Source organism: Rattus norvegicus, chromosome 12, assembly GCF_036323735.1.
Source record: "Rattus norvegicus strain BN/NHsdMcwi chromosome 12, GRCr8, whole genome shotgun sequence".
Classification (NCBI taxonomy): domain Eukaryota; kingdom Metazoa; phylum Chordata; class Mammalia; order Rodentia; family Muridae; genus Rattus; species Rattus norvegicus.
This window is the reverse complement of record NC_086030.1, coordinates 41756769-41774786: the sequence shown is the minus strand read 5'-3', so window position 1 is coordinate 41774786 and position 18018 is coordinate 41756769. Positions and strand designations below refer to the sequence as shown.

The 18018-nt window shown below is 51.8% G+C and overlaps 1 protein-coding gene and 1 long non-coding RNA gene across 3 annotated transcripts; one reads left to right on the top strand and one right to left on the bottom strand.

The window, feature by feature from the left end:
* Positions 1 to 4321: 4321 nt before the first annotated feature.
* Positions 4322 to 14535, bottom strand: Sdsl (serine dehydratase-like). 2 transcript variants are annotated; one of them, NM_001108336.1, is made up of 8 exons: positions 14295 to 14535; positions 9736 to 9929; positions 9543 to 9582; positions 8352 to 8491; positions 6938 to 7026; positions 6090 to 6317; positions 5508 to 5632; positions 4322 to 4642 (listed from the first exon to the last, which is right to left on the bottom strand). In NM_001108336.1, the coding sequence occupies exons 2-8, from the start codon at positions 9907 to 9909 to the stop codon at positions 4449 to 4451; spliced, it is 990 nt and encodes a 329-aa protein (NP_001101806.1). In that variant the 5' UTR covers positions 9910 to 9929; positions 14295 to 14535; the 3' UTR covers positions 4322 to 4448. The 2 variants fall into 2 exon arrangements, with proteins under 2 accessions (NP_001101806.1, XP_038945528.1); XM_039089600.2 differs by lacking the exons at positions 9543 to 9582; positions 9736 to 9929; positions 14295 to 14535 and adding an exon at positions 8597 to 9425 and having other exon boundaries at positions 4328 to 4642.
* Positions 14459 to 16731, top strand: LOC134481191 (uncharacterized). The gene is made up of 2 exons (XR_010056529.1): positions 14459 to 14595; positions 16604 to 16731. It is a non-coding gene; the product is annotated as an uncharacterized LOC134481191 (long non-coding RNA).
* Positions 16732 to 18018: the final 1287 nt, after the last annotated feature.

Below are 18018 nucleotides of genomic sequence, written 5' to 3'. Positions count from 1 at the left end.
CTGTGTGGCCTGCTGGAAAGAAATGAATGGAGGTGAGACTTGAACCCAGGCCTCCTTACCTAGCATGGTGTGTTTTCTGACTACCTCCACATCTCAGAAGAAAGACCCAAGCTATGACTGCAATATCACTCCAGTTTCCTCCTGTGTGTTGTGAGACTAGCTGTCAAGCCCATGTCCAAGGACTAGGGAGTCAAGAGACTGTACCAGCCCAGCGAGGTCCCCATCATGAGGAATAAGAGAGACTCTGCCTCCTGTCCCCAGCCTTCTCCCCGCCAGGCCGATTGCAAAAGGAGCAGCTTGGCCATTTGTTCTTCAAACACTGATTTTTTTTTTCTCCTTAGATCTTTTTGGCGGGGAAGGGCTGGGGACGGCAATCAGTTTTCGGACTTAAGATAAAAAATCACAGGAAAGGGGCTGCTTGACTCTCTATAATTAATGGGGCGGCCTGTAATAGGATTCTCCTGCCCATGGCGCTCCCAGGAAACACCTTTTTACATAAGATATTGCCCACGCTGGAGTGGCAGTGGGTGATTTATGGGGTTCCCTGCTGCACAAAGCGTCTCCCAGGGTTGCCAACCACTGGATTTATCAGGGAATTTGGAAACCGGGCGCAGAGCCCGCCTGTGACATTTTTGGTGGAATTTAAACAGCACAAACACTGAGAAGGAGAGGAGCAGGTAAGACAGGGAGAGGGCTCCGTTTAGACCACAGGGCCAGAGCAGGAGAGTCCCGGACCGTGATTTATAGCTGGGAAGACACAGGCAAGAAAACCAAGTTATCGACTGACCATGCGTCTAAGGCAGTGGTTCTCAACCTGTGGGTCGTGACCCTTTCACAGAGGTCACATAGCAGACACCCCGCATACCAGATACCTACATGACACTTCATAACAATAGCAAAATTACAGTTATGGAGCAGCAACAAGATAATTTTATGGTTGCGGGGAGGGGCTCACCACAACACAAGGAACTGTATTAAAGGGTCACAGAGTTAGGAAGGTTGAGAACCACTGATCTAAATCCTGAACGAGTTGGCCTGGCTGTTGTTTCAGACACCGTGTGAGTGGTCATCCATCACTGTGACCCACGCATACCATGGGGCCACTCTATGCTGTAGGCCGCCAATCCTTCTGGTAGCCAAGGGCTAACTTTACCCTCATTTAGGGAGTTCTGAAGGGGGGTGGCACCTCTTTGTTCATTCAGTGGCCAAGTTTTGCTCAAGACAGAGAGTGAATTCTAGGCTAGGCACGGGGCTGGGGAAAGCAGCCTGTGGGTATGAGATTCTGCCTCAGGACCTTTGCACATGCTGCTACTATGACTCTACCCATCCCCCTCATTGTTTTGGGTCCTCAGTACAAAAAAATCACACCTTTTCACAGCTGTGGGTGTGGCTCAGTGGTAGGGCGCTTGCCTAGAGGCTGTCGGAGTTGGCTTGGCTCCCTAGTGCTGTCAAAAAACAAAAAGCAAAACAACAACAGCAACAGCAACAAAGCAGTTTTCCCTCTTGCCTGCTAGATACTCGTATCAATGTAGGTTATGAACTAGCCCATTGGAAAGTTGGGATTCCTTTAACTACTCCATCATAACCAAACAGCCTATGTGGCTTCTGCAACCCACCCCCCATCTTCCTCGCCTCTCTTTAAAACTCGCATCAGTAAGACATTGTGTGCATGCCTGTATATGTGTAAGCGCTCATGTGTGTGCGCATGCATATGAACACCAGAGGTCATCCTCAGGTGTTGTTTCCTAGGACGCCAGGCAGCTGCCAACCAACTCTGCCTTCTTCCCTCCTCCTTCCTGCTCCAGGGTGACAACTGCTCCTTTGTCAGACAAAGCATGGAGATGAGACAGAGGGGTCTGGATGAACCCTGGTAGCTGAGGGGAAGGAGCAGTGGGCAGCCACATCGAGGCCAGCAGGATGCAGGTCAGAAGAAACACACATTCACAGACACAGGTTGCAATGTCCCTGGGCAGCCCCAGGCAAATGCCCTCTGACCTGGATCCATTTCCAGGCTCCACTCTCCCAACTGAGAGCCCAGGGCATCAGCATCAATGTTCACTCACTGCCTGCACCTGCCCCTGCCACAGCAAGTCCTAGTGACAGGGCTGCAGTATCCCTTGTTCCTTTGTCCCCTGACTCCCGCCCCCCAGCTCTCCCCCCTTCTTTCAAATGCCTTGGGTGTCAACCAGAGGGTCTCAGCTGAGCTCAGGGACACACACGTTATCAGGATGGGTCAACAGCTCTCTGGGGGTTCTTATCTGCAGCTCCAGAGACAAGGTAAGGAGCAAACAGCAGCTGACAGCTCTCTCAGAAGGACAGCCACCAGCTGAGGCCAGACCAGGGCTACCTGGGATCTGGAACACCTGGACAGGAGACAGAGTCTGCCCCTCAGACACAGGGACAGGGGAAGGGAGGAATGTTGCCAGCCTGGACAGTCCTGGGAGGCTTCAGGGAGGAGATGGCCATATGGAGGGCTTGAGGGAATCTATATGAAGCATGGCTATAGCATAGAGAACGAGGTCAACAGGGGACGCAGACTGAGCAAAGGGCAGAGGTGGAGGTGGGGGAGGGTGCCCAGTAGAGCGTCTATGCGTGAGCTGTGTGGCCCAGCCGAAGTGGTTCAATTGCTCTGACTTGGTTTTCCTCACTTGAATGAAGGTAGCAGCTGTCCATGCCACGTGGGTCATGATGGGATAAAAGCCCTGAGCAAGGTACAGGTGTTCGGTGGTTAGACCCTGGGTCCTCCCAACTCCCACAGTTCAGCTTCACAGTGGGAAAGAACATCCACTGAAGGACACAGATGGTAGGTTCGAGGTCACACTCTCCCGTCAAGCTTGGTCACAGCCCAAAATACAGGGACAGTGAGAGCAAGAGCGAAGGGAGAGAAAGGGGGTGGAGGGGGAGACAGAGACAGAGACACAGAGACAGAGACAGAGAGAGGCAGAGAGAGTCTGAGAGAGTCTGAGAGAGAGACAGAAAGAGGAGCCTGAGAGAGAGACAGGGAGACAGAGACAGACAGACAGACAGACAGACACACACACACACAGAGACTGAGAGACAGAGAGAGCCTGAGACACATACAGAGAGAAAGACAGAGAGACTGAGAGAGAACCTGAAAGAGACAGAGAGAGGAGCCTGAGAGAGATAGAGACAGACAGACACAGAGAGAGACAGAGACAGACAGACAGACACACACACAGAGAGAGAGAGAGAGAGAGAGAGAGAGAGAGAGAGAGAGAGAGAGAGAGAGAGAAAGAAAGAACTAGATAATTAGCAGGAATAGCTTTCCACTCAGGTCTGGCTGCATCTGGCTTCAGAATTCTTAGCACCAAAATCTCTATCCTGACTCCGAATTTGTTGCTCCAAGGAAATGGGATTGGATCCCCAGGCATCTGTTGGGGGATTCTTGATGAGAGTTGTCTCTAGAGTTCAGGAGAGAACATGGTATGGGCAGCACATTTGAGAGTGGAGGCCCCTGCTGCCTGAATCCTGCCCTTGAGAAAGGATACGAGTCATGGCCTGTGCTCCGCAGGCCCAGAGAGGATAGGACACTTGCCTGAGACCACACAGCCCCTATGCCTCAGGGAACTGAGTCTCACCCTGGGTGGTGATTACCCAAGCTGAGCTCTGTCACCTGACAGGCTATGAGGGGAATCAGAAGATTCCATACAAAGACAAGGTGGGTCCTAGTCCCCTCTAGGGCCTCAGAACCCTCTCCCATCCCCCCTCAACACACACACCTTGTGTTAGAGCCAAGGGAGATCCCAAGGTTGCAGGGACATAAATCCACCCTGAGCCGACTTCCCCATAGGATACACTCTGCTGCCCCCTTGTGGCTTCAACGAAGTTGACAGCCTCTCGTTTGCTACTAGATTTCCTAGGTCTGGAGCGCCTAACCCTACAGGGGAGCCCGGGAGAGACATAGGATAGGACTCTGCCCCCAACGCCGCTGCCTCCAGCACCCACTGATGTAACTAACCTAGTGACACTGAGAATTAATGTCTGCACCTGGCTGGGTCACATGACAGCTGCATGACCTTGGTGCATTGTGTCACCTTCACACACACACACACACACACACACACACACACACACACACTGTGGCATTGGTGAATGTGGATATTGAGAAGGACTCAGGGGCTCTTAGAAAAGTCCCTGGCAGTTAAGCATGTGAGGAGGGCTAATGACATCATCCCTATGGAGGGACACACTTCAAGGATCTGTGCATGGAACAGCCCACGCTGTGACACGGAGTCATTTTCTCCAAACCTGCTTTGGGTTGTGTAGCTCGAGGAAGAAAAACACAGAACCCCCAGGAACCACATGCTCCAGTCAGGCAGGTTTATTCATTGGACTGCAGGGAGCCACAGGGAGCAATCCAGGAGGGCTGCCTGAAGGAAGAGGACAGGACCAAGGTGTCCAGTAGCCTCCGAGGTCCCTGGGATCCTTCAGCTGCAGTTCAGCTGTGTTTTCAGCTCCTGAAGCTGTTGGCTACTGATGTTGTTGCCACCACACACGATGACCACGACGGAATCCAGGGCAGGGCTCAGGCGGCCCTCAGTCTGGAGCCTCCCCAGGATGCCTGAGTAGACAGCAGCCAGGGCAGCACCGCAGGCAGGCTCCACCAGCATGCGCTCATCGTCTGTGGGAAGGACGGGGCGGGGAGGGGAGGGAGGACTGTCGGGCAGTGCTCAGCAGGAGGCGCCCATCCATCCCTGTCCTCCGCAATCACAGGTCTGACTTTCTACAGTTGGGCTCCTTACTCCATCACTTGTCTGTCTGTCTGTCCATCCATCAGTGTAGCCTTTGTCTGTAATGCCAGCCATCCAACCAGGAGCCATTCATCCATCTCCTACCCATCATTTGATTGGTCATTCATCAGCCTGCTCGTCAATGTGTCCACCAATCAATCCACCCGCCTGTCCATCCATCTATCCATCCACTCACCCATCCATCCATTCTCCCATCCATCCATCCTTCCTCCCATCCATCCATTCTCCTGTCCATCCTTCTTTCCCTCCACTGCCCATCTATACACTACAAATCTTCCCCACTCATACATTTATCCATTCATTCAACGAACACTTCACTCTCTGCCTGGTTCTGTGCTAGGAAGACCTTAGGGCCATAATAGCGGCTAAGACACAAATCCCCATCCCTGCCCAGTCACATCTCAACCGCAAATGAAGACTAGGCAGCTGTGGACAGAGGGGTTAGTGTATTGGAAGTCTCTGGTTAGTGAGGTGTTGTGGGGAGATCAGGGTGGCTTCCTGGAGGAGGCACCATAATGGATAACTGGTCATCACATGGGCAAGCAGTAGGAGATAGGGTCAGGACGAACATCTAGAGACAGGAATGTGGGAAGGGAACGTGCAGAGGGCAGCTAAGACTTTCTCCTCCTCCCATCCACCACTGGACACGCCCATGACATCACCACTGCCCAGCCAGCCCAGTCACAGACTCTGAGAACAAGGTTGAGTGGACAGAGAGCACCAGGCCTCACTCACCCAGGAACCTCTGCACAGCTCTGACAGCCTCCCGGTCTTCTACCACCTCAGAGAGGACTTCACACTCCTTTGCACACTCCAAGGTCCGTGCAGCCACAGTCTTGGCTCCCAGGCTCCTGGCTACGCTACAGAATGGAGGGAGGGTGATGGAAGAGCAGACAGGTCAGAGCCCCACCCTGTGTTCCTTGGTCACCCACATCCTGGGATGGATGGGTCCCCATCAGGAGGCACAGACACACACGCGTACAGAGCTCAGAAATTGACATCAGGCCTTTTCCTTGATCGATTTGCCTGTACATGTTTTTGAAGCAGGATCTCTCCACACTAACAAAGGCTGGCCCCTTCACTCTCAAGCCTCCTGCCTCAGCCTCTCAAGGGCCAGGATGACAGGGTGCACCCACAAATCCGGCTTTTTCACACCCCCTAACTTGGATCCTCATGACAGCAGTTGGAACTTCAGGACAAGCAGACCTATGGGGTGCCTGAACCACCACCACCACCACCACCACCAGCTGGACAAATAGACCATAGGCTAAAGATGCCCCCACCCTCTACCCTCCTCAGATGCTCACACCGGCTTACCTGGTGATGTCTGGCAGAGTGACCAGCCTGCCCGCCAGCAAAGCCGCGTTGAAACTGTGTGCCCCCCGGGTCTCCATGGCAACGATGGGCACATGCTGCCAGCCTACCTCCAGTAAGCCAGCAACCACACCGGCCAGGAGCCCTCCACCCCCCACGGCCAGCACCACGGCACCTGGAGGCGTCCTCAGGGACTCCTTGAGCTCCCGCACTAGGCTGGCATTGCCTTCCCTGTGGGGTGCAAGGGGGACACATGATGGGACTGCCAGGATAGGCGACCCCTCCTCGGCTACTTAGAGGCAAGATGATGCAGGAGGGAATTACCCTTGTTCTCCATTTCACTCTTTCCTTCACCCACCCATGTGTCTGTCCAACATCCTCCCAGCTTCTTTCTTTCCTTTCCCATCCTGTCCTCCCCACTTGGAGAAGGGATATCCTATTCCATTAAGAGGGATCAGCTGGCACTCTGGAAGCAGAACCCTGTCTCTGCTCCCTGAACAGCTGTGAGCCCTTGGGCAAGTGTCTTGGCCTCTCTGTGCCCCAGTGGGCTTCCCAGTAGCTACTTATTCCCTGCAAAAGAGGAGCAGACAGTGAAGGGATTCCAGTAACCTGAGCCCAGCCCTAGGCACATATTCAACAGACGACACTTCATTTTACAATGTCCATTTCACCAATGGAGAAACTGAGGCACGGGTGGTGAGGTGCTTTGCATAAAACACAATTCCCAAGCAGCTAAGTTTGAATCCATGTCTGCCTGTCTTTGAAGTCTCTTCTTCCTGAGCCTCAGTTTCCACGTCTGGGCAGTGAGGGTCCCACACTCTGCCTCCCTAGGAACATAGCCACAGCCTTACCATATCAGGGGATGGTCAAACGGGGAGACGTTCACCCAGCCGTCCCTGGTGGCCAGTTCTTGTGCCCTTACATTGGCTTCATCCCAGACCTAAAGAGAAGTAGAGGCCCCACAAGGACTCCACAGAGAATGGTGGAGGTCCCTGACTCTTAGGGGTCCCCCTGAGGGAGATCACACCTCCCAGGATAAGGACGGCAACCTCACAATGGGTCACCATGTGTCTCCCTCAAACTCAAAGGGACGGGGATGCTGTGTGACCGCAGGGCCAGAACAGCTCAGGGTGTGCAGAGCCAATGGACTCCAGGACTGGTCACATGGAGCCAACGTGAGGCCCGCAGGAGGGGACAAGGCTCTCACACCAGCCCCACAGATCAGCTGGGTCTTTGCAGCTGATCCATGAAAGCCTTTGTTGCTGGATGGTGACCCTGAGGTGAGCTGACACCTGTGTCCACCATAGGTCACCCAGAGCTCATCTTCTGGGCATCCCCTGATCATGGAGCTTGCCCAGGGTGTGACCAAGGAGGGCTGTGAATGCAGGAAGCATGTGCCTGGGGCAGACTCCACCAATAAGGATTGAGGATTAAGACAACTGCTGTGTCCCACTCAGGGGCACAGCCATGCTAAGCTCAGAGAGGTAAACCCCAGGTGGTATAGACATGCCCGCCCCGCCCTGTTCCAGAATAGATGGATGGATGGGTGAGTGGGTGAGCAGGAGAGTGGTTGATAAAGAGAAGGAAGTAGAGAAGCATAAGTGAGTGGGGTGTGGTGGTGCACATCTTAATCCCAGTACTCAGGAGGCAGAGGCAGGTGGATCTCTGAGTTCGAGGCCAGCCTGGTCTACAGAGTGAGTTCCAGGACAGCCAGGGCTACACTGAGAAACTCTGTCTTGGAAAGCCAAAACAAGCAAAACAGAAAGAAGCAGAGAAGAAAGGGCTGGGGTGGAGCCGGGAGCTGCACAGTGTGGTCTTTAGAAGTAGCTTTGGGTTCTATGGTTCAGGCACAGCTTCAAGTGAGGTCCCATTATTTTCTCACTGCGGTCTCAGAACAAGAAACGGCACAGCCATCAACCACCCTTTCAGGTCCCAGTATGTCTGTGAGGACAGGGGTTGTGGGGGATACTCCCCAGGCCTCTGACAGGAGTCTTCTCAGGATGGGGCAGAGAGGTCTGTGAGCCCTCAAAGTGCAACACCCTTCTCATGTCCCTTCTCCCTACTCTCTGCCCTCCTGAGAGAAGACGAAGGCTGTTTCTGGCCAGTGTTCACCCAAAATAAATGGAGGTGATGCCCTGGAGTGGAGTAGAGGAGGACACAGCTCCTCCCCAGCCCCGTCCCAGCCCCGCCCCAGCCCCTCCCTCAGCCCCCTCCCGAACCCGCCCCAGCCCCGCCCCCTTGCTTCCGCCAGCACCACCTCCTTACCTTCCCAGTCAGCTGGACCTCGGCCCCCTCTCCCTCCAGCCGCCTCACCACCTGCTTGGAGGTGCTCTCTGGGAGCACGATGGTGACGGGGATGCCCAGCTTCTGAGCGGAGTATGCGGCCGCAATGCCTGCGTTGCCCCCTGGGAGCAATGGGGAAAGGAGTTCCTCAGACTTCACATGCACCACCCCATCTCCCCCACTCCCTCTAATCCCCCATAAGTCACCTGTGGGTGCCCCCCACCCACCTTGCTGATTTATGTCAAGCCAATCGGAGAACACAACCTCCTGGCCCGTGACTGCTTCAGACATAAGTATGTCACCCAGGCTACTGTGGGGCCTGGGCGAGAGGAAAGGGGAAAGAAAAGCAAGAGTAACAGTGACAGAAGAAGAGTCAGAAGATTCAGCCGGGTCTGAAAGCCATTTATCCTGAGAGTGTTCAGAACTTGGGGCCTATGGCTTCACCCTCTGTGAGGTGGGTCTCTGTTGTCCATGACCACCACAAGTCTCAGATTATGGGGAAGGGATTTAAGAACAGATTATGTGGCTGTCTGAGACTTCGACCTGATGAGGCTAATCCTTGAGAGGAACCTTAGTGGGGCCTGGTGATGCAGATCTGAGATGGAGAGAAGAGGTCCAGAGTCCTGTCAGCCTGTAACAAAGGGAAGAAAGAAGAAAGGAAGGAAGGAAGGAAGGAAGGAAGGAAGGAAGGACAGAGGGAAGGAGGGAGGGAGAACAGAAGGAAGGAAGGGAAGGAGGGAGGGAGGAAGGACAGAAGGAAGGAAGGGAGGAAGGACAGAAGGAAGGAAAGAAGGAAGGAAGGACAGAAGAAAGGAAGGACAGAGGAAGGAAGAACAGAAGGAAGGAAGGACAGAATGAAGGAAAGAAGGAAGGACAGAAGGAAGGAAAGAAGGAAGGACAGAAGGAAGGAAAGAAGGAAGGAAGGAAAGAAGGAAGGACAGAAGGAAGGAAAAGAAGGAAGGACAGAAGGAAGGAAAGAAGGAAGGAAGGAAGGACAGAAGGAAAGAAGGAAGGAAGGAAGGAAGGAAGGAAGGAAGGAAGGAAGGACAGAAGGAAAGAAGGGAGGAAGGCAGGAGAAGCCAAGGCCTGGACATTGACCGCTGCTCTAGCTGGCTCGCCCGCCCCCACCCCAGTCCCAAGGACTCCCAATAAAACAGAGAGGGGTGGAGTCACCTGAGGAGCACACCAGATGTCTGCATCCCCTCTTGGCCATCTGGACAGAGAAAGGATGGAGTTGCGATCACTCCAGTCACGCAAACCTTTGTGAGATGTGGCTTGCTCTACCCAAACGCGACAGTCCTCCCCCACACCACCTCTAATATGGTGCCCACACTTCCTCCACAGCTGTGTGCCCACCCTCCTTCACCTGCTGACAGAAATGTCCGATGCCCCGGATCTTAAAGGAGCCAGCTATCTGCACGTTCTCATATTTGAGGAAGACAGGCATGCCTGCCACCTGAGACAGCGCCCAGCTCTCCAGCAGGGGTGTGACCCTGTGGAAAGGCTCTGCCCTGACACACTCTGCCGAGGCTCCCTCCATTCCAACAGAACGCTGACGACCTGCAAGGAGGCATAAAGGGTTTGCACTGTTCAGACTCTTTAGCCATGACAGGGGGAGGGAGGACGAGGCCCCTGAGCCTGACCACCCCAAATCTTATCCAGAATCCCAGCTGCAAGGTCCAGACAAGTATCTGTCCCTCTCTGCAGCCTGGTTTCCCAATCTGAATGAAGAAGATTGCCCTGGGTACCCTTTACTTAATGTCTGTGACTGCCCATAGTGCTGGGGACACAGAGTGTAGCCAAAGAGTAGTTTAAAAACCATTCATTCATTCATTCATTCATTCATCCACTGTTTATCCATAAAAACACTGATTAAGTAGGTGCCAGAGAGTCCAGGCCCTTCCTTAACCCTTTAGCGTTGCCCTTGGCAGCCTTCCACCCTTCTCTCAGTTATCCGTTCTGTAGGAACCACAACCCGTGTCTCTAAAAGCAAGGATGCCTTTATTGTAGTTGCCGTTGAGTGATAGGCTCTCCATATATAGCCCAGGCTAGGCTGGAACCCACCATCCTCCTGCCTCCACCTCCTTAGTATTGGGATTATAATGGTATGACACCTCACTGACCCAAAAGGCTTTGTTTTCTGGCTTTTACATGTGTATGTAGCTTTACAGTGGTTTGCATTTGTCCAAACGTGTTGAGGCAGTGACTTTATGCTGGCTACACAGGTTTCAAGCTAGCCAGGTTTGGCTGTCTCAAGTCAAAAAAGGGAGCCAGAAAGATGGCTTGTCTGTTAAGTGCACTTGCTGCTCTCCGAAAGGACCCAGGTTCAGTTCCCGGCACCCTATGGGGTGCTGGCAGCCTATGGTGCCAGGAAACCAGAGAATGAGGGGGAGCCAGTTCAGAGCAGAAGTGGGGTGGGGTTGTGTTCAACCGCAGAAACCTGAGATCATCCCCTCCCTGCCTTGGTCCTGCATGTCCCAGCACATGTAGCCCTGTGACCCCCATCTCTGCCCATATCGGAACAGGCCACTAGTCACAGCCAGGTTAAACTTCTTTCCTTATAAGGTCATGTCCAGCAAGCTCCTGAAACTCCTCCCTATGCAAATGAAGCATCCCCAGCACCCCACCCCCATCAATGCTGTATGCCCACCCCATAGTCCCTACTCACTCCCAAAGGTTTAAGTCCCCCCTCTCCACCCCAATTAAAGCTGCTCCCTGAAGCCTGTCTCCCCAGAGTCTATTCTCCCCTCACACCACCTGAGGTCTCCTCACCCTGGTTGTTCTCACCCCCACCCCCAATCCCTCCAGTTCTAGGGGCTCTGGTGCCCTCTTGTGGCCTTTTCTGTCACTGCATGCACGTGGTGAACACACACCGGCAATAATTTATAAAAAGTGTAGTAAAAGGGGTCTGGTAAGATAGCTCAGCAGATGTTGTCACAGGAACCTGATAGCCTCGGTTCGATCCCCAGGAACCACTTTAAAGTGGAAGGAGAGAGAAAAGAGGGGAGAGGCAGGCGTGGTGACCGACACACCACCCATCCATCCAGGCAGAGACAGGCGGATCTATGAATTCAGAGCCAGCCTGGACTACAAAATGAGTAGCCTCAAGGCTAGCCTCAGCTACTTATTGAGAAAACTGTGTTTCAAACCACCAAACCAAAGGGACGAAAAGAAAAGAAAACCTACCCTTTTTTGTCTCTACAGCAGAAAAAAAAATTGGTCAGGTCCTTTGCAGTTCCAAGGTGGGCCACCAGGGGGAGTGAGCTGCACCCCCATCCTTCCTGCCCAGGAAGCTGGACCTCTTATTTAAGTGACTTGAATAAGGGGAACTGGGGGTCTGTTCATGAATCTGACCCTTTGTCAGGATGACCCTGGAACTCCCCAGACAAGGCAAAGACAACACAGGCCCATCTCCTTCAGCACTTCTCACAGGGTAAGGGGCCTATGAGCTGTACCCGGTCTCCAGATTCCTGTACTGGCTAGTTTTATGTCACTTGACACAAGCTAGAGCCATTTTTGAAGAGGGACTGAGAAGCTCACCCTAAAAGACTGGACTGTGGGAAAGAAAGCCCTTGGTGTATTTTCTTCATAGGTGATTGATGTGCGATGGTCCAGCCCACTGTTGGCAATTCCATCCCTAGGCTAGTGGTCCTGGGCTCTATTTCTATTAAAGGTGTGTGTGTGTGTGTGTGTGTGTGTGTGTGTGTGTGTGTGTGTGTGTGTGTGTACACTGTAGCTGCCTTCAGACACCACAAGAGAGCATCAGATCCCATTACAGACAGTTGCGAGCCACCATGTGGTTGCTGGGAATTGAATTCTGGAAGAAAAGTCAATGCTCTTAACTGCTGAGCCATCTCTCCAACCCCAGAGTCCTGGGTTCTATAAGAAAGCAGGCTGGGCAAGCCATGGGGAGCAAGCCAGTAAGCAGCACCCCTCCATGGCCTCTGCATCAGCTCCTGCCTCCAGGTTCCTGCCCTGATTGAGTCCTGCCCTGACTTCCTTCAGTGATGAACAGTGATGTGGAAGTGTAAGCCAGACAGACCCTTTCCTTCCCAAGTTGCTTTTGCTCATGGTGTTTATTATAGCAATAGAAACCCTAAGACACCTTTCATAGCCTGACCTGGCTCTCATCTCAGGCTTGCAATCCTAGATTGTAGTTTTGGGGGTTAAGCAGAGACCAGAGTAAAAAAGGGTCATGTGACCCAAGTGTGTGCCTCAACCACTCCGCGCCCGTTCCCTCATCTGTAAAATGGGAACAAATACATACCCCAACTCACAGACTGTGGTGCAGACAAATTGATGGCGCCTACTGGCATGCTCCCGACTGAGTTCTCCAGAGAAGTTCTCTCATGGGAACCCTCTCCCAGTGCAGATGGCACACCCTACTGTGTGCATCTAGAGAGCATGGTCAAGGTCCAGGCTGGGGATTGGGACCCAGGAATGGCTTAGTGGGGAGACAAATACCTACCTCTGAGCTGACTTGTGGTTTGATGATGTCTACAGACCAACAAAATAGTAGGAAACTGTGAGTGTTAGGGGTGAATAGAAGAGTCCCCTTTGGGGCTGGAGAGATGGCTCGGTGGTTAAGAGCACTGACTGCTCTTCCAGAGGTCCTGAGTTCAAGTCCCAGCAACCACATGGTGGCTCACAACCATCTGTGATGGGATCCGATGCCCTCGTCTGTTGTTTTTGAAGGAACCCACAGTGTGCTCACATACATTAAATAAATAAATAGATCTTTTCTTAAAACCTTTTGGGTATGGAGTCAGGAAAGGCCTCTTGGACCAGAGAGAGAAGAATGAGCTAATTATGAAACTCGCCACACACCAGACAGCCCTGGACAGCACAGGGTCCTTGAGATGATGAGTTCAACCGTGAAGTGGAGGTGTCCAATGTTCCCTGCATTACTTGATAAGGGCTAACTGTTGTGTGGGACTTGCTGGGAGCTGGGCACCATGCCCAGCTCCTTCCTTCTTATCTCAGAAGGCACTGAGAAACCCTGACAGAGGCCTGTATTTAACTTCGTTCTGTAACTACTCATCCAGGGGGGTTGGTGCACGAGGCCACAGGTTCAGAGTTCAAAACGCAGGTGTGGGCTTCCACACCATGTGTCGTCTTAGCTACTGAACTGTTGATATCATCATCACCATCAGCATCACCATCATAACCTTCATTCATTCATTCATTCATTCATTCATTCATCCATTCAAAATGAGGCCATTTGGTACTTCACTGACAATTATCCGTAAGAACGGAAACTCGCCAGGTGGTGGTGGTGGCACACACCTTCAATCCCAGTGGTTCCCTGTGAGTTTGAGGCCAGCCTGGTCTATAGAGTGAGTTCCAGGACAGCCAGGGCCGCACAGAGAAGCCCTGTCCCGAGCAAACAAAAGCAGCAAAGAAAAAGTGCTAACATGCTTGGCTCTGTCCCCAGGCCTCTCTGCTCCTCCTGAGGACAGCCACTTCACCACTGTCACAGGGTGATGACCCAGCTGAGCCCAAGACCCTGGGACCCCACCTCTCACCACTGAAGCAGGTGCGGGAGCTGAGCAGGGAGAGCCCAAGTTCAGCTCTGCAGCAACCACGTAAAAGGGCTTGAATAGCTGAAGCCCTGTGACTTTCTTGCTAGAACTCACTGGTAAGCAGTGCTCATCTGGTCCTGCCCTCACTCTGAACCTGACCATCCTGGGATCCTTTCCCTGTGGGCCATTTAGTGGCCTACAGCAGCTAAATCAAGAAAAGGGTTAGAAAGCCAAACTAACTGACAGCCTCTCCAGCCAACACAATCTGCTCTCTACTCTCAGGGTCCACAGGGCTTGCCAAGATAGTAATCAGGGCCACCAGGCTAGTAACCACACTCACGCCCACTCACTGCCCAACACACTGTCCCACGGTCCCCAGCCACTCCCACAATGCCTCCCTTACCTTCCCCGAAAGACAGTCCAAGACCAGCACAGCCCAGCCAGGATCAATCTGAACTCACAGGCTACCAGATCAGCTTCCGCTATCAGGCCCTGGCCCCTCCTCCTTGTTAAAGGGACAGCTCTTGATTCTGGGGTCCTGGTGAGGACTCACAACAAAAAGTGATCAAGATGAACTCGTGGGGATATGCAACCCTCTCTGCCTTCCTCATGCAGCTCACGGCTCATGAATGACCCGTGCTCATATGGTAGGTGGAGAAATGGAGGTTCAGGAAGCATACATCCATGGGACTGGCCAGCAAGAGGTAGGTGAACCCCTCATCTCGGACCCCTTCGTAACACAGGCACCCCAGGTCTGACTTTGGGTTCAGAGCTGTTGCTGGGTCAGGCCACTTGCCCTGGTCCACACTGGAGTCAGCTTATGTTTGAGACAAGAAAACAAAGAGGCAGGCCAGGCACGGTAGCACACGTCTTTAATGCCAGTACTTGGGAGATAGAGGCAAATGGATCTCGGTGAGTTCAAGACCAAGCTGGTAGATAACAGAAAGTTCCAGGACAGTTGGGGCTACATAGAGAGACCCTGTTGAAAAAAGAAGGGAAGGAAGGAAAGAAGGAAGGAAGGAAGGAAGGAAGGAAGGAAGGAAGGAAGGAAGGAAGGAAGGAAGCCGCTGAACCAGCGGCTGTCCTGTCTTCCAGTCTGGATAGGGAAGAGGGACTCTCACGTCATGTTCTCATCCCTGTCATTTCACAGCCAGCGGAGGAAGCCTGGCTGTTATCTACTGTTCAGAGCAACGGCTGTTCACTTCTTCAGGCGCTCAATAAATAAATATTTACCAGACACCTACCACCCACCAAGTCCTGAGACCTTTAACCTCAAACAAGATAGAGTGTCCCCTGCCTTCTCCCAGCCCTCTGTGTGCCCCTGCTATAGGAGGTGGGAGCCGGTGGGAGGTTGGGGAAGGGATTGGCGGGGAGTGGGAAGCCATGCTGAGTTCTGGGGTCACAGAGGGACTGAGGAGAGACTGGGGAGATGGCATGTGGGAGAACCCAAGTTTGGCTCTCCAGCACCCGTGGAAAAGGGCCAGAAGAGGTAATGTGTCTCTAATCTTGGCATTATGAAGTGGAAGGAGGAAGGTGTCTGGACTTTCTACCTATTTAGTCTAATCAAATCTGTGCTCCAAGCTCCACGATCAGACTCTTGTGGCCCTTCTGTCCCCACCTATTTACTGGACAAGGCTGAAACCCTGGAGTGTGTCCTGAGCCTCAGTTTCCCCAGATATAAAATGAGAGGCAAGATTCAGTAAGGACCAGGCAACACAGGTGTCCTGTGTCTTCCTTGGGGACTCATGACCTCTCCCCTCCTAGGATTGATGATTAACCCCCGGCTACCTGGAGTGAGGTGGGGCTGCTTAGCTCCACATAGGTGGACTAGGACCCCACCCAACTCACCTCTGCCCTCACATTAACCCCTCCCCCATCCCTGACAAGCGGCCAGTCTTGCATGAGGCCCTGGGGACACAAAAGGACAGAAGGCAGGGTCTCCATAGCGCCTGTAAGAAGGAGAAGGCTTCCTGGTGGAGGACCTCAGCTGTAGACGAGAATCTACATTTATTATATGGTTATGGTATACCCATAGCAAACCCCAAGGCTCTTGCACATCGGACAAGCCCTCTACCACAAGCCTCTAGGAATGGACTCTCTTTAGTTTTTCCTGAAATGTATCCATGTTGTGTTAGCCCAGGCTAGCCTTAAGCTTGCTATGCAAAGGAAGACGACACTGAACACCTTAACATCTTCTCACCTCCACCACCCATGTGCTAGGATTACAACTGCACATACTTGCACTCATGTCCACACACACACACACACACACACACACACACACACACACACACACAGAGTGGGAGGCAGACTGGCTAAATGGTTAAGAGCTTGTGCTGCCCTTGAAGAAGACTCAGGTTCAGTCCCAGTGGTTCTGGTGCCTCCATGGGCGCCTGCACTCACGTACACACACCCACACATGTCATACACATAAGTAAAAGTAATAAGCTGGGCCGGGGTGGTGCAGACCTTTAATCCCAGCACCTGGGAGACAGAGGCAGGCAGATCTCTGTAAGTTCGAGGCCAGCCTGGTCTATGGAGGGAGTTCCAAGACAGCTAGGGCTACACAGAGAAACCCAGTCTCCAAAAACCATAAATGATGATGATGATGATGATGATGATGACGATGATGGTGGTGGTGGTGGTGATGATGATGATGATGATGATGATGATGATAATAATAATAATAATAACTTTTGTTTTTTGAGACAGAGTCTCCCTATGCAACCCTGGCTGGCTTAGAACTCACTATATGGATCAAGCTGGTCTTGAACTCAAAGAGATCTCCCTGTCTCAGACTCCCAAGTACTAGGATTAAAGGCATTCACCACTGTGTCAAACTAAATCTTTTTTGTTTAAAGAATTTATTTATTTACTTTATGTATTCATGTACACTGTAGCTGTCTTCAGACACACCAGAAGAGGGCATCAGATCCCATTACAGATGGTTGTGAGCCACTATGAGGTTGCTGGGAATTGAACTCAGGACCTTTGGAAGAACAGTCAGTGCTCTTAGACACTGAGCCATCTCTCCAGCCCAAACTGAATCTTTTTTAAAAGAAAGACATATTTGCAGCTTGTTCTTCATGTGGGTCCTTAATAATTAGGGTAGGAGATGTCTCTGACTCTGTTGCCTGACTTTGGATCCCTTTCCCATAGCTGGGCTGCCTTGTCTGGCCTCAGTGGGAAAAGATGCCCTTAGTCTTGCTAGGACTTGATGTACCAGGGTGGATTGGTACCATGGGGTGCGGGGGGCTCCCCTTCTTTGAGGAAAAGGGTTTCGGGGAATGAGGGAAGGGTGTGGGGGTGGGACTGGGAGGAAAGGAGGGAGGGGTCTGTGTTCAGGCTGTAAATTGAATAAATAAATTAATGAGGAGAAAAGAAAAAAATAGTTAAGTAATAGAACAAGCCAAGCACTGATACACCTGTAATCTCAGCACCTCGGAGGCTGAGGCAGTAGGATTGCTGTGAATTCAACATCAAGAATTGCTGACATCCACACACATAGACATAGACATAGACACAAATATACATATATACACATATACATACATGTATACATACATACATACAGAGAGAGAGAGATACAGAGACAGAGAGAGACAGAGAGAGAGACAAAGAGACAGAGATGGTTTGTCAGGTACAAACACTTGTCACCAAGCTGATGACCTGAGTTCAGTTCCCAAGACCAACATGGAATAAGGACAGAATTGATGCCAAAAAAAAGACACACACACACACACGCACACACGCATGCACACACACATGCACACATACATACACACATATAAACACACATGAATACACATACACATGTATAAACACATGCACCCACATATACACACATATGCACACATATATACACATATACATATATAAATACACATGCACATACATATGCACACATATACACATGTACACACATATACACAAAAACACATATACATACATACATACACACATGCACACACATATGCACACATGCACACACATTCACACACATAAACACATGTGCACACAAACATGCACACACATATACACATATAAACACACATACACATGTATAAACACGCATATACACACATGCACATAAATATACACACATATGCACACACATATACACATAC

What these genes read in the sequence shown, in the direction of transcription:
- Sdsl (NM_001108336.1), bottom strand. Translation starts at nt 9,909, where the DNA reads ATGGAGGGAGCCTCGGCAGAGTGTGTCAGGGCAGAGCCTTTCCACAGG. An exon ending in ACATCTGGTGTGCTCCTCAG is followed by an intron (nt 8,492 to 9,542) that starts GTGACTCCACCC and finishes CATTGCTCCCAG; the next exon opens with GGGGCAACGCAGGCATTGCG. An exon ending in TTTGACCATCCCCTGATATG is followed by an intron (nt 6,318 to 6,937) that starts GTAAGGCTGTGG and finishes TGCACCCCACAG; the next exon opens with GGAAGGCAATGCCAGCCTAG.